This window comes from Anneissia japonica, unplaced genomic scaffold, assembly GCF_011630105.1.
Source record: "Anneissia japonica isolate Jap-2015-1 unplaced genomic scaffold, ASM1163010v1 scaffold287736_len1891122_cov214, whole genome shotgun sequence".
Lineage (NCBI taxonomy): Eukaryota > Metazoa > Echinodermata > Crinoidea > Comatulida > Comatulidae > Anneissia > Anneissia japonica.
The window spans coordinates 1443932-1459618 of record NW_022756106.1 but is presented as its reverse complement, the minus strand read 5'-3'; the positions used below and the strand labels follow the sequence as shown (position 1 = coordinate 1459618).

At 33.4% G+C, this 15687-nt stretch overlaps 1 protein-coding gene across 1 annotated transcript in view; it reads left to right on the top strand.

Annotated features, from left to right (window-relative positions):
• LOC117123924 (Fanconi anemia group M protein-like) overlaps positions 1-15687 on the top strand; it is a gene marked incomplete in the record, with an annotated part of 52682 nt that overhangs the window by 27254 nt on the left and 9741 nt on the right. Inside the window, 4 exon segments of the mRNA XM_033270002.1 lie at positions 7287-7464; positions 8349-8475; positions 12498-12577; positions 12725-12787. Coding sequence (XP_033125893.1) covers positions 7287-7464; positions 8349-8475; positions 12498-12577; positions 12725-12787 — 448 coding nt within the window.

Here is a 15687-nt window from a genome sequence, read left to right as displayed (position 1 = left end):
GCCTCATACATCAAAGTTTAAAGAGTGAACATAGTAACAGTCAGTACTGGACATTCATGAATGTTATTGACGATTAAAGAGCGCTTGCTTTTAAAAGCAACACACATCTAGAACATCCAGATCCATTTAAATCTTGCTGGAATTGCTTGATTAATGTTCATAGGTTTGCTGGAATTATAAATGTGACAGTACTAAAAAGATTTGCATGTTTGTTGGTACGAGAAAAAGAGTGTATACATCTTAAATTTACTCGCAATTAATATTCTTGGCATTTTTGTGACAACAGTAAACCTATTGTGTTTTGGTTTTTTTTTACTTTATTCCCAATTCAGAATACTAAAACAAATCTTGCCAACACTGGTTACTCATAAAGCAAATGTGTACCCATGTGATAATCATTATTTATGATTCCTCGCTATAGAAGACGTTCGCTAATTACTATAGATTTTATTAATTTGTTCCTTCATCGAATACGAAATTCATAGAAATTTGCACTTCTATAATTACATTACGAATGAGGTTAATTGCAGAGAATAATTTGAAATTATAAGACATAATGAATTGAATATATTTGTGATAACAGCATTAGTTTGAGCCATTGTCCTATTAATGTAGGAATTTGAAATTGGATGATGATGACATCTGATTGGACCAGCTGTATAGAGCTGTATGTGGTGAATGAGTTGTCTTTTTAATGTTGTTGTCCGACCATAGCGCAGGAATTCCGTCAATTAACTAAATACGTTTTAACTAAATACAGTACATTTACAGATACAAGAAACACAGCGCATTTAATGCTTAAACAATTGATAATAGTACTTTAAGAATTTAAAGTATTTTAGCAGTTGTTGATAATGATGATATGTTAATAGTCCTTAATACTTAGCAGTTGTCTCAAGATGGGGTAATGAGTTAACTGTAAGAGGACAGATCAACTTGTCATTTCCAAGAACCCTGACTATTCCTTTTCCTGGTACTATAGTAGTGACAATGAACTAGAAAGGAATATGTAAGTCTAAGCTGTTTATCTCAGTGGGGTTTTTTGCATTTTCATTTTTGCATGCCCATCAATATTTTTTCATTCTCATTCAACTCATCGTAACATTTCTTCTTTTTTAATGTTTGTACTTCAAGTTGAATTTTGATTATGTTGAAGGTGATGATGACAGTGATTATGATGATCCTGACGATGATTGTTATGAAGATGAAATGATGATGTTGATGTTGATGAAAACATTCCTTTTCACTGCTGCAATGAATATATCCAATAAAACATTTGCAGAAGCGCCATGAGTGAGTGTTATAATATATGCGGCGGATACCGACGCTATATAAATGTTATATTCTATTCTATGTTGATGATCGTGATTATTATGATGATGATCCTGATCATGATGATAATAATGTTGATGATGATGATGATAACAATAATAATAATGATAATCATGGTGATCATGATCGTCATCATCATGGTTTTGGCTATGATGTGACAATGGTGAAATGATGATGATGATCCTGAAGATGATGATAATGATGATGATGATGATGATGATGATGAAAACAATGTGATGATAATGATGATGATCATGATCAATGGTGTTGGCAATATGACAATGATGAAATGATGATGATGATGAAACTTATCTCATCAACAGCAATATTCATTATCAATAAGAGGACCATCGCAGCATGTTCTCACCTGATGTTTATCATGACCTACATACAGTCTGCATTGGATGATAGCGTATTTCCACCACACCAGGCAGCAGCCACATTAATTAACCTACATAATCATAGATGATTCATTATTATTCCAAGTTGACATTCTCTGTTTGATTCAATAAAACATAGCATAAATTATATACAAATATTGAAAACATTCATATTCCAAGTATTTCCAAATCTAGATGAAATTCCTAATTTTTACTATAGACTTTCAATTTTTATGTTGTGGGCTGTTTCAGAACTCGTCAAGTTAAACAAATTACAAAATCATTCTTAAAAGTACATATTTAGTTTATAAAAATTCAAATTAAATTTACAAAGTAAAAAGTTATGATTACAATTTAACAATTTAAAAGATAAGATTATAATTTCAAAAATATAAAATCAGAATCAATAGAACATTAACAGTAAAGTACTGAGCAGTAGATATTGACATATTCATTACTGGCCACTAAAATTAAGCAAAAAATTAGCTTAAATATAAGTGGCAAATGTATTAAAACATCTATATTATTTTATTGTCAAATTCAGTTAAAATATAATCATATACAATACAAAAGGTTTACAAATTAAACATTGTGTTTATGGGATGTTGTGGTTGATGTATGGTTTTCTATTTGTATATACCAACAATATTGTAAGTGAATAAAATTTTCTATTTATTGACTACTCTTTTCTTCATCATTTATTGATGTTTAAACACCTTTCCAGGATGACAATCAACCAATTGTTTAAAAATGTATGATTTGTGAATGGTATTTTTATCATAGAACTGTCATAAAATTAGGCTAAGCCAAGTGGTCATGCAATAACATTATTTCCTTCCCCCACTCCACCCCCTTCTCATTAAAAATTGAGAACATGTTGTTGTCGGTGGTAGGCTTGGATTCCAAGCAAAACTAGAACTCTTTCTGTTAGTTCTATTCAATGTTTACAATTAAATCAACAGAATATTACAAAAAAGGCAAATACTCAAAAAAATTTATAAACATGTTGTCCCACAAAATGCACATGTTAGACAATTAGTAATTGTTAACAGATATGTGGCAAAATCAAGCCAAACCAGTCACTCATCGCAAAAATTGATTTTTAGTTATTAATGCAGGGTTAAACAATAAAATGAGAGCTATAAAATGTTAAAAGAATCATTCAAATCCGACATTTCGTTATGAAGTTACAAAAGTTTAAACATACAGCTGTTTAAAGAACACTATTTGAGAAATTAGCCTTTAAAGTTTATGATTCTGGGCAATTTCTCAGGCAGAAACCATTACCAAATCGTTAAAAATTGTTATCTTAACATTGAAAATGAGGGAAAATAACAGCATAGCATGATATATAGGTATATAAAAGTTAGTTTAGTGTAATAAAATAGATTTAAAAAATTTTGTCATTCCAGCATGTTTTGGCCATTATCTCTGAAACTGGATTTGCAACGAGTGACTGGTTTGGCTTGTCTTTGCCACATATATGAATGCTGTGAGCAGAGAATGCAGTAACGAAATACTGTTGTTGAATAAACATGACTTTATTGTTTTTTGGTTTTTTTTCATGTAAATGATACATTTATTCAGAAAAAATCCACAACAAATTACAAATTGCAAATTGTTTACATAGGCATCAAAAGAAGCGGTGGCTTGTCAGTTTGAATACCAAACATACAAAACATACACACACAGAATACATATCTCACATCAACAATTGCCGGCAACTCCAGGAAGGGGAAATGCCTCAGTGATCATCCCGTCATAGTAATAATACCGTGCGCCTCAGACACCAAGACATCTCCGACAGTGTACTGCCCCGGAAAGTGCCAGCGATCATAGACGACTCCCAAGAAATCCAGGCGGATCCAGGAATTAGAAATAGAGGTGGCCCAGTGAGGGACATTCACATATAGAGGGTCCAGCCACCTCAGCCCCACCATGGTTGGGGCTGAGGAAATAAAATTTATGATTACTGTACACCACCTCCAGGAAATGGTATTCTCAGACTTCAATTTGATTATAATTTTTTTTTCTCCATTTTTTTTTATAATTTTGAAAAATGTAGGGGTCTGGGGGGCTGGGCCGGCTTGAATCAGCCACTGTTATAAGAGTTCAACTTATTAAATATGATTTACTTGAAACATATCTTGTAAGGTCAGCTTGGAACAACTAACAAAAGAATAACGGCTGGTGTGCACTATAAAGAACCCAGTACATCTTTCGAGACGAATAGGGGGTTAACCCGGTGTACTAGTTGATGCAGCCCTTGTTGTGGACAAATGAGAGATAGCTAGTAACTGTTTACCGGGTAGCTTAGACATGAAGAGACACTTACTGTGTCAGCTAGTCCACACCTCAAGTGCTTTGAGACTTGGTTAAGTGCTATTTAAATCGAAATACAGTACATTACATTAATATTAAATAAATTTGAATAATATTTTATAACCATGTATTGCCTCCATGTGTATCCAAACCCAAGGCCCTGGGAGATTTCCTCCACCATTTGTACTTCATGCATCTCCAGAATAATTCAAATATTTATATTATAAGTTCACCTGGTAGACAAGTTCATATATTTGTCAGATATATGAATGCCGTGGGCAGAGAATGAAATGTTAATGAAATTCTGTTGTTAAATAAACACAACTGTATTGTCGTAACATATTATGAGATTCTAACTTATTAAATATTAATTCACTTGGAAGTAATGTTAATAGGATATAGTAGTACTGTACTATAAGTGAAGTATAAATCGAATTAGATATATTTTTTGTCAAAAAGGATCAATGCTTGTTTGATGCTTCAAAAAGGTCACATTTTAGTAATGAATTTGATAACTTAATCCACATTTTGATGATATATGGTGGTTACCATTATCAAACAGAATGCATGGGGAGAGTGATGATTTCACTAAACCCTAGAAATAAAGCTAGCTGAGGAATAAGATGCCTTTATACTTCAGAATAATTGTTAAGCTTATCAAATCAGCCCCCCCCCCACTTAAGGCCCACCACTTGCAGTGGCAGATCCAGGAATTCCAAACAGAGGGGACTTTCACAGATGGAGGGTCTACACCGTGATGGTTGGGGCTGAGGTAAGAAAATTTTTTTATTATGGCACCTCTAGATGGGCAGAAATGGCACTCTCAGACTGAAATTTGCCGGCTCGCCTTCTCCCCTCCCCAAGGAATCTGCCCCTGCCTTGGATACTGTTGCTAATGTCCCAAGAATCAGCATGTGTGTTTGTGGTACACTTGTCTTTGTGTAAAAGCGTCTGTCCCTACTCCTGTTCTAAATGTGTTGGTTGTTCTAACATCCTTCAAAAGCTATCTTGTAGACACAGTCATGCCTTGTACATTTTACTGCGAGTCAATTTGTGCTGCTTTTTTTTTTTAATTTTTTTTTTAATTAATTATTTGGTGGGTTTTTTTTGTGCTGAACTCAGTATTAATGATTGAGACGATTATAACCATTTCCACAGGTGTTATTTTGGATGCAGTCAATTAAATAAATATTAACATTTAATCTTGATCCACTGTAAATCTTCTATCAGCATCAGTTAGTGTTAAAAGGTTTAATTAACTTTGATCAATAATTGTTAATGTACTGTACATAGTGATGATGTTATAATGTCATTGTACTTTCTGTCAAATACACGTTTACTAATGTTAGTCTTGCTCCGTTATCTGACAGTTGCACTGATTGCGCATTATAACTTGTGGTCTTTCTCCACTCTCTGGTGAGAATGCTCAGCACCACGCCAGCAGACAACATCATTCCGAGTTATTCTCAGAATGATATTCTGGGAAGAGAGAGGCACATAGATAATGTTCTGTGCCCAAAGGATGCAAGCGAATATGACAACATTGTTGCACAATCTCACAGATGAATGGTTGGTAAACTAAGCATCATAATCACTGTGCAATATGCTTTGTCATTATATGTAAAAAAAAAAAAACATAAAACATTGAATAAATAAATAGAATAACATCTTTATATCCAATGCTCCTTATAATTTTTTTTCTGATTTCATATTTAAGTTCAGCTGGAGCTTGGTGGCTAGGATGCTTTTCCTTCTAATCAGCTCAGTCCCCCCAGAAATTATATCCTAGAGCCACCACTGTACGTATATCTTCTACTACTTCAGCTTTAAACAAGTCCCTGGAAATTCATAACGATAGTAGACAGTAATGTGCAGCAGTGTATTTAAAATACAATAAACTAGTATCAAAACATTTTAATCTCTGATTTTGTTTTTCCGTCACCCAAATTACAGTAATCCCCCAGTTTGAATGCATCGATGCCCTATATATTGAAGTCTCATTATGAGGCCTAGGAACTTAAGTTGTTTTATTCATGAGAATAAAAGCACCCGAGTTTCCCAGAATTTGAATGGTGTACAGCTGCATAATATTGTGCTATTCTAGTAATTCTACAATAATACTAGATCAACGTTTGTCTTTATTGCATATGGCAGTCGGTCCTTTTGTGCAAACTATTTAGTTAACCTTTTGTTTTTTATTGTATTTGATTTATGTTATCAATGTTATTGAATTATTGCATTTTGTTATGGAGTATTACTGGTACCTGTAATTTTGCAGCTGTTTCAAATGAAAAATAAGTAAACATAGTGAAATAGACCTATGCAAAACATGACCAAACATAGAATATACTATTAATAATTAATAATGATTTGATAAATATATGAAATTTAATGCACACATACTAATGTGGAAGAACTCACGGGTGGCTAGATCTACTGTACGTTGAAAATTGCGATACAGTATAACAAAAAACTAGCATACAGTAGTAAACGAAGGCAACTGAGCTGGGAAGATTTGCTCGGGACGGATGAGGTGGGATGGGCAACAAGGATAGGACCACTCCCCCCCCCCCCCAAAAAAAAAAAAAAAATGAGAAGAAAAATCAAGGAATGGAGAAAGAATGGAGTGTGGTATTCCAAAACAAGCTAATTTTCGATTTAATTTCCATGTACCAGTGTGGTCAAGCATTTCATTATGGCCCAAAATTAAATGTGAAAAGCCAAGAAATTCATTACCAAAACAACGAAGTCTTCCACCAATGGCAAAATGGCTAATCTGCTAATCCTGACCAATGTATGTTTGAGATAAGACCCACCCCCTTCCCCCCCCCCATGTTTTTCCTTATGTCTCCTTGTTTACACTTTTTTAATATTGAAATTTTGTGTAAATAAAATAATAAAATAAAAATGTTTGATGTAATTAATTTTTCCTTGATCTTTATGGAGATTTTCTAATAACATTTACTGTTTTTTTCCCAATGATTTTGGTGTTTTTCTTGTATTTTTATCTAATTGATGTCTTTTGAATGTGTATCTTAATTAACTTTTAATTATTCTTTACCTGTTTTATCCAGTCATTTATGCTATGTTTGAACTGATTGCAATGTTGAATTTGATTGGATGCTGCTATAACACGTTAATACCTCATGGGTGAAACTATACAAACTATATATATTTACTATTTATTTTACTTTTAGCATAATATTAAAGAAATTTACCTAAATATTAAATATATTTATCTTGCAAATACAGAGCCAACGGTGTGATGGTCAGCCTGTGGTGTTAGTAGATCCCGGTGTTCTGTCCAGTTGTCCACACATCGCATCGACGTTGGAACTGCAGCATAATTTAAACTCAAACGTACATCAATTATCAGCGTGCGACTTCATGGTCAGCAGTAGAATGGGGGTCATTCGCAAATCATTCTCAGGTCTGTAGGAGAATAAGATGGTCATTCAATATCCAATTCATACATTCGGGCTATTGAAAGATCAATTATGGGATTGGAGTTCAAAGGTCGTTGATGAAATGTGGTCATTCATATGTGAATGATATAATTATTAGGCTATGAATTTAGAAGCCAATGATGAATTGGATTCAAGTGTGGATTACATTTGAAAGCATTGTATTCTCATGAATCTGTCAAAGGACAATGAAACCTGCTTGTGGCTGAGAATGGAGTATATTTGTTTTTATTAATGTGTCTATATATGGTCATGATGTGATGTCATCATGACCATATTTAGGTATGTCATATGTTTTTGTCAAATAAAATTTTATTGTGTGGACAAGGCCTAAGATGCTACATGCTCTAAGTTCTGTACACACAATCAAATTTTGTGTGACAAAAAGATGTTGTATGCCCATATATAGTCATGATGTACCTATATATGGTCATGATGTGATGTCATCATGACCATATTTAGGCATGTCACATTTTTTTTTCAAATAAAATTTGATAGTCTGGACAGGGCTTAAGTCTCCTTATAAATTTGGAAAAACAAAAAAGGGGGTCTTTGTTGAATTAAAGAGTAAAATTAGGGAAAGCTGTCGGCTACTCAGTCGCCAAAAACGCCTCAGATGTTTTATTCGGGCATCTAGAAAACACAAATTTCGCCGGGGAATGCCTCCGGACCCTTAAGGTGGTGTTATCTCGGTCGGCCCCACTTTGAACCCCCTTTCATAGATCTGTGGATCCGCCCCTGCAGGAGTCATAACTTTAACCCAACCCGTAGTTTTATGTTATCCTTATCATCAATTGTTGGTATTAAACCAATTCTACTTGTTTTATTGTACCTAATTCTTTCCATATAGATTTTGCTAACGGAGCCAATAGAAACAAACTAGTTGATCAAGTGCGACATATATTTCGATTGTGTGACCGTCCTTGCCTGATTGTCGAAGCTAATAAGCTGAAGAAACCTGATGAAAAGAGAAATTTGTGAGTACATCTATTACTTGGTTTCTCATCTCAATAGCATATCAAGCAATGATTGGAGCTGCAGAATATAAATAAAATTTCAATCAGAGAATTATAAAACTAAACCAATATTTACATTTTTGGTGTTCCTTTTAAAATAGAAATTGAAATAAAACGTTGGAGAATGCCATAATTCCATAACAAAACGCTGGTTAAAAAATTGTGGTTTTGCATTTAAGTCTATTGAAATAAGAATTATCAATCATAATTTAATATCTCTATTGATGTTCCATTTAGATTTGTGTACAGAAATATATTTTTGCTTACATGGAAATGAAAATCATATTGGGCTACAATATAGTAAAATTTATTTTAGAATTCATAATTTTGTCAAATCTTAATATTGATAATAATGTAAAGACGGAAATTTTCTTTGACAAAAAACTGTTGTATGCTCATATATAGTCATGATGTGCCTATATATGGTCATGATGTGATGTCATGACCATATTTAGGCATGTCACATGTTTGTCAAATAAATTTTGATAGTCTGGACTTTAAGCTTTGTCCAGATTAAAAAATTTTCTTTGACAAAAAACTGTTGTATGCCCATATATAGTCAAATATGCCTATATATGGTCATGATATGCCTATATGACATCACTTCATGACCATATTTAGGCATATTACATGTTTGATAGGCTGGAAAGTGCTTTAAAGTGCATTACACCAGCAGTGTGTACTTTATGTGCTGCACATCATTACGCTAATCACTGGATTCAAACACCTGTGGAACACATTCTCGCGTCCCTGGAGAGAATCCCATAACAGCATAGATTTTATCATTTCGCATAGATATATCTCTGTTTTGGTAAACCTTTTCTATAAATAAGATATCCACATAATATCACCTTGAGTACTGCTACAGTAAATATGTGTGCTTTAATAAATCTTATTATTACTACAGGTCTCATTCTAAATTAAAGACCACCTCTAATTAAAAACCACCTCTAATTAAAGACCACTTTTTTTGGTCCCATATTAACAAATTTAAAATTATCTTTATTATTCTAATTAGAGACCAAAGGCGCTAAAAACCATGGAAACCACGGTCCCAAAGTGGTCTTTAATTGGAGGGACACCTGTATTTGAATTAAAATTCCTTTTTTTTTATCTGCTATTTTGAATACCTGTATTAGAAGGAGGAGGTGCCATCTTTCACTTCTTAAACAATTTATTATTAGACCTTTGCTCTATAGCTTCTGATAATTGGATTAATGATTAATGCATTTCATATTATCTATATCTGTGACACAACCTGTAACATTCTGTCCTCCCTTGTGGGGTATTACTAGCCATGTAGCTGTATTTTGCTCACACATGAATGAACATTATGCTATTGGTTAGACATCAGGGTAAAAATAGACCTTACCCAAGAGAGAAGCATTGACATTGGATGAGTTTGCATGTGTGCTTAACCATGGGGAGAATTTAGCTCCAAGATCATTTGTCTCTAAATCGCTATAGAAGTCCCCAGAATCATTATTATTGTTAATTAGTAGTGGTGGTTCCAAAAATTAGATTGGCCAATTAATACTTCTAGTCGGATAGCCTTTAATTTTCCCCCCTCCACCACTTCCTCATGGTGTTGCCACTGGTTGCAGTACAAACTTAGGTTTAGAGTCAGTGGCGGATTCAGGGCTGAGGGCCTGTCCGGCCAGTGTGACCCCCTCCCCTAAATTTTTCGAAATTATTTTTAAAAAATGGGGGAAAATGCCAAGTTTTAATCAAGTTAAGTCTGCTATTTCCGGCCATCGAGGTGTACATTTTCTTGCCTCAGCCCCAACCATGGCGGGCCTGAGGCGGTGTATATTTCATCTGTGCAAGTCCTTCCCTGGGCCCTCCCCCCCTCTATTTAGAATTCCTGGATCTGCCACTGAATGTGCATGCTAAAGATCTCTGCTTACTTATCACAACTGGAATGTCTCCCTCCCAGGATACAGATCATTATTTTATTTTTTTATTTGTAATTTATTTAACCAGGATAAAATCATATTCAATGAAGAAAGCTTACAACTACAAATGAAAGAGATAATAGACATATTGTAGGTAATATACAGTGTACAATAATAAATAAAGTATAAAAAGAATCAAGACGTAATTAAAAAGTAATTTTCCTTTAAGATTTTAAAATTTAGAGTTCTGGATAAAACTTTGAGAAAGTATTACTAAAAATATCTAAGAAATTAACAGTACAATAATAATTTCAAGATATAATGTAAAAAGGATTGAAAAACTATTTTAAAAATATTTTTCCTTTTAGGATTTTTTAAAATCTAGAGTTGACGTGGTTTTTTGCATTTCAATTGGTATTTTGTTCCAAATTTTAGCTCCGGAGATTTTGAAGGATTGTTTTATTTTAGCAATGTTTTTTATAATTTATACTGCTACATATTCTTATAAGACTTGTTGGCCGATATATAATTCAATATCAGAAAAATCCGGAATTTAATACAAAGGTATAAATACAGAGAGCAAGTTTAATAGATCAGTCACCTTCTGTCAAATCAATTAACCAGCACTTACATCGCACTAATTCTTTCTGAGGGAATGCTCACGAAGTGTCGACTCCTCAGAGTCTGCCTTCAACATTTATAAATAAAGATGTCTCAAGTCTGGGCCTCAGGTTTTAAGGTAACCTTCTAAAATTGTCATAAATCTATTTCATAGTTTCAGGCGCAAAAACAGAACATGCATCAACCCTCTAGGACCTCCGTATTATAATCAAATCATATTTGAATATTGAATTACGTTTTTCAATTCATATTGAATTATACAGTATGCTTGTTTTGTGCTGCTATAATATTGATCGAAATATACGCACATCTTAAAAATTTATGCTGAGAAATCAGATTTATATTTGATTATCCATGGAGCTCATTTGAATATCTAGCAGTATTAACTCATTATTCTGACTTGCATAGTTGTAAAACTTTATTCATGCAAGACAAGGATTTTTTCTCTCTGTAAAAATTATCTTGTAAAAGAATTTAACAAGGTTGATCTTTATCATAAAAATGGTAGAATGTTTACTTTTCAATTGTGATAGACATAAAAATGTGGGCTCAAAATTAATCTTATTAGCTCATGAAGATTGGCACCTAAGGATTAATAATTCAGGGATTTATACCAAAACTCAACTTAAGGAGCTTCAATACATATTTTTTTGTATTTGTTCAGATTATTCCTAGATTTATAATATTAACAACTATACTCTATTTATTTGTTTAATCTCATTAAATGTTTATTCTCTTTGATTGGTTAATTCCTAGGCTTAGGTAACACAGAAACTCTATTTGATTGTTAATTTCATACATATCTGTTTCTTTCATACTTTTTACATGCATTCACAAATACCCAAAAGTAGTGGTATTTTACCATTTTAGCCAATGCCAATCACCTGATAAATGTATTGATGTTAATCCGTTTTATGTTATCATGCGTTCATAAATGTCCCAAGAGTCGGGATTTCTTTAACCTTTTATACCTTTATTCCTCACCAGATAACTGTATATTCATTACTATCTAGTGATCCTCCTCATTATTTTTAAGATCAAATATCATGTCATCCTATTTGTAGCCTCCTGCAGAAATAAACACCATGGATGAATAATAATAATAATATAATAATAATAAATAATAAACTTTATTTATACACGTGTGGCCCAGACTCAGCCAATGGCTGTTCTTCCCTGGGGCCTTGAAACTTTAAAACAGCACACAAAAAGTTGAACAGCAAAAATAAAGAAAATTAAAGAAGGTACGGTATAAATTTGAGGTATAAATTATGATACAAAATTAGGTAAATTAAGCCTGGCAAGAGAAAAAATTACTTTATTAAAAGTGTACAGGTTAAATGCAGTTTGTTGACTATCAGAAAGAGCATTTAGTAAGAGCTTTTCCATCTTGTATATTGCTGTTGTTTGCATCTTCAATAACTATGTCATTGACCTATATGATTTTTTGTCTTATAATATTTTCAGCACCCGCACCAAGTTCTTAGATCGAACCATTGCTCAGTTAATCAAGACTCACATCAAACTGCTATTTACAAACTCAACAGGTAAAAGTACTTAAGAAGAGTGGCTCAGTTTAGATAAGCATATAAAATGGAGGACCAGTGTACACTTCTAATTCATGTGCAATTTAAAGAAAACACTGCGTCTTTTGAAAAAGTAAGGGGTTACCCTGCTGCTGTGGTTCATTTCAGCCGATGTCTTTGTGGAGCGCTGTGAACATAAAGCTACTATAAGCACCTCTCTACAACTGCCAGGTAGCACAAACCATGTCCATATAAATTTCAATGACTGCAGGTTATAGCTTCTTGTCCTACCACTATTTAATATTCATTCAGTGTCATGTATACCATACAAAATTATTTGTAGTCATTAATTATTAGGTAGTTTTCGCCGCACAGCGTTAACGGATGACGTCATAATTTCTTCATCTTGCGCTGTGGAGTACAGTATGTTAATTTCAGGATTTTACGCACTCGACGTACATTAGTGCATGCATAATTTGATTTCTTTACCAAAGGGACGGTGCTATCGCGTTGCATGTTGTGTACTAACGTTAAAGTTAAGTAGTTGTGCGGCGATAACTACCTATTATCTGGTATGGCACTCAACAAATACAAATAAAATATAAAAATTCATTAACCGGGTCTAGTATTCTATTTATACCAGTACTTTTGAATATTTCCACATTAAACTGTCCAAGTAATGTAATATTGAATAATTAATACCACACTATGAAATATAGAGGCAAATGGGAAAAACCCATAAAACAGCAAACGGCCATATAATGCAAAACAATTTAAAATTAAAATTAAAACGGAACAGTAGAGAAAATCCGATAAGAATGACAAAATAAACTAAGCATCCACTGCAAGGAATCCCAATATCTGCAGACGGATCCGTTTCGGCCTTCCAGGCCTCATCAGTGCAGCTAGGGTACAGACCCAAACGAAACGTTCGACCAGCTTAGGTAGGGCCCAAACTAGTCCCACGACCACTAATAATACAGAGCCAAACCAAGGCAATATATATATACACAGCCCAGGTGTGAATGCAAATAGTGGAATACAAGCTATGCGGCTCGGTTCCAGTAGATACAGAGAATATTTTGTCATTCTTAACGCGTCCTACAAAATTCTTACGAGACAGCACTAGTCCGTGAATTTGTGAACAAGATCGGAGATCTAAAGATGCAATCTCTACCGTGCATCAATGCCGGCGCTGGATCTCAATAGAGATTCTTAAAAAATATATATAAGTTTGAAAGGCAAATGGGAAAAACCCATAAAACAGCAAGCGGCCATATAATGTATATATATGTATGTATATGTATATATACATGCTGAGAAAAATAAGGTAAATTTAACAGCTGGTAGATTCAGAGTCATTGGAAGTCATTCTCATTTCAATGCAATTTAATATGATTATCATTCATGTAACCCATCCTTTACATACAGCTGTTGATACTAATATCTCTGCTAGAATACACATCAGAGACAAAAGAATAGGTAATTGTTTTTCGTAAAATGCGCAATTATAGGATTCATCATTACATTGTATAAAAAAATAAAAACTTGTTATTAAACCATATGCTTCAATTGCACTGTGTGTGTGTTTATTGATAGGATGATGAATCATATATATACTGTCTCTTATACACATCTAGATGTGTATAAGAGACAGATTTCATTTACCGTAAATGGACAGGGTCATTGTCATCTAGTTCTGCACCAATATCATCATCATCTTCATCATCAAGGTCTTTGTTATCTCTTCATAAACATGATCATCATCAACAAAATTGTTATCATTATCATGATCTTTATCAATATTATCATCATCAAAATCTTTATCATTATCACCATCATGATCTTTGTCATCTAATCATAATCTTTATCATAATCATCATCATCATCTTTATTATTAACATCATTAGTAGTAGCATCATTTTCATCACCTGGATCTTAGCATCGTATTCATCATCAGCATCATCATACTCATCCGTTGGTCATAAAATCCTAACACTGAAATATTTGAAATATTATATTAAGATTTGGCTATATTGTACAGTAGTTCAGATGAGACATAATATTATAAAATGTATTATCTTTTATGCATACTTAAATTATTGTTTAAACATTTCTCCATGAATCAGGGATCAGGTTTCTATAGACGACGCCAACCTTGTTTAAGGAGTACAGCTGTCTGATGTCTCGAGGGCATACAATGTGCTTTGCTCCCTGGAACTGAAAAATAATATTATCATTATATATTTATTTTGTATTGATATTGCTTGCATTATTGTAATTGACATTATTACCCCGGTCATTGCATTAAACACATATATTCATATTCAAGCCAGTAATCAATGCCAAAGACTTCAAGCCTATCAGGTACCTATTTATCTATTGGGTGTAAAGAGACAGGAAAATGCACAAGGCGTTTGAACCTTTTGATCTCCAGGTCTTGAAAACTGAATAAACAACCTCCGCTACTCAACTGAGCGCATGAATTTTCTAGTGTTCACATTGAGTTGCAAAATGCACAATGTAACAACATCCGTCCCTTGCAACAATTACTACAACAATACATAAGCCAGGAGCAATGATTTAATGTTAAAAAAACTGAGTTTGCCCTTCAAACAATGTTATTGCTTCATCTTCATTAGAAGGAGATTGTAACGTGAATAAACATTTGCATAATATGTACAGGTAAAGTACTGAATTAACGTTCCTACAAAAGGCATTAATACCCTTTACTTACAGTACCAAAAAACTGATATACATTACACAGGACTAAATAAATCAAAATACAGATGTGCACTAATGGATCAAATTCATGGTTTGATGTTAACTGTATTGAATTGAGAACAAGTCAGGCTAAATAGGCTTTCACAAAATTGTCTTCTAACTCGTGTTAGCCATTAGCCCTCTCGCCAGGATTTTTTTAAAGAGTGGCGGAATTTCAGAAAATGTCCAAAAACTTCAGAGTGTGTTGCACAAAATTTTAAAAGGTGAATACATTTTTGGTACTACGTATGGTGTCGGATACTACGGCGCTAACATTTTAAGCATGGTGCAATCTTTGCTTATTTTTCCTAAGCGTGGCGGTCATTTATTATAGCTGGCGAGGCCCCTGAGAGATAGATATATATATG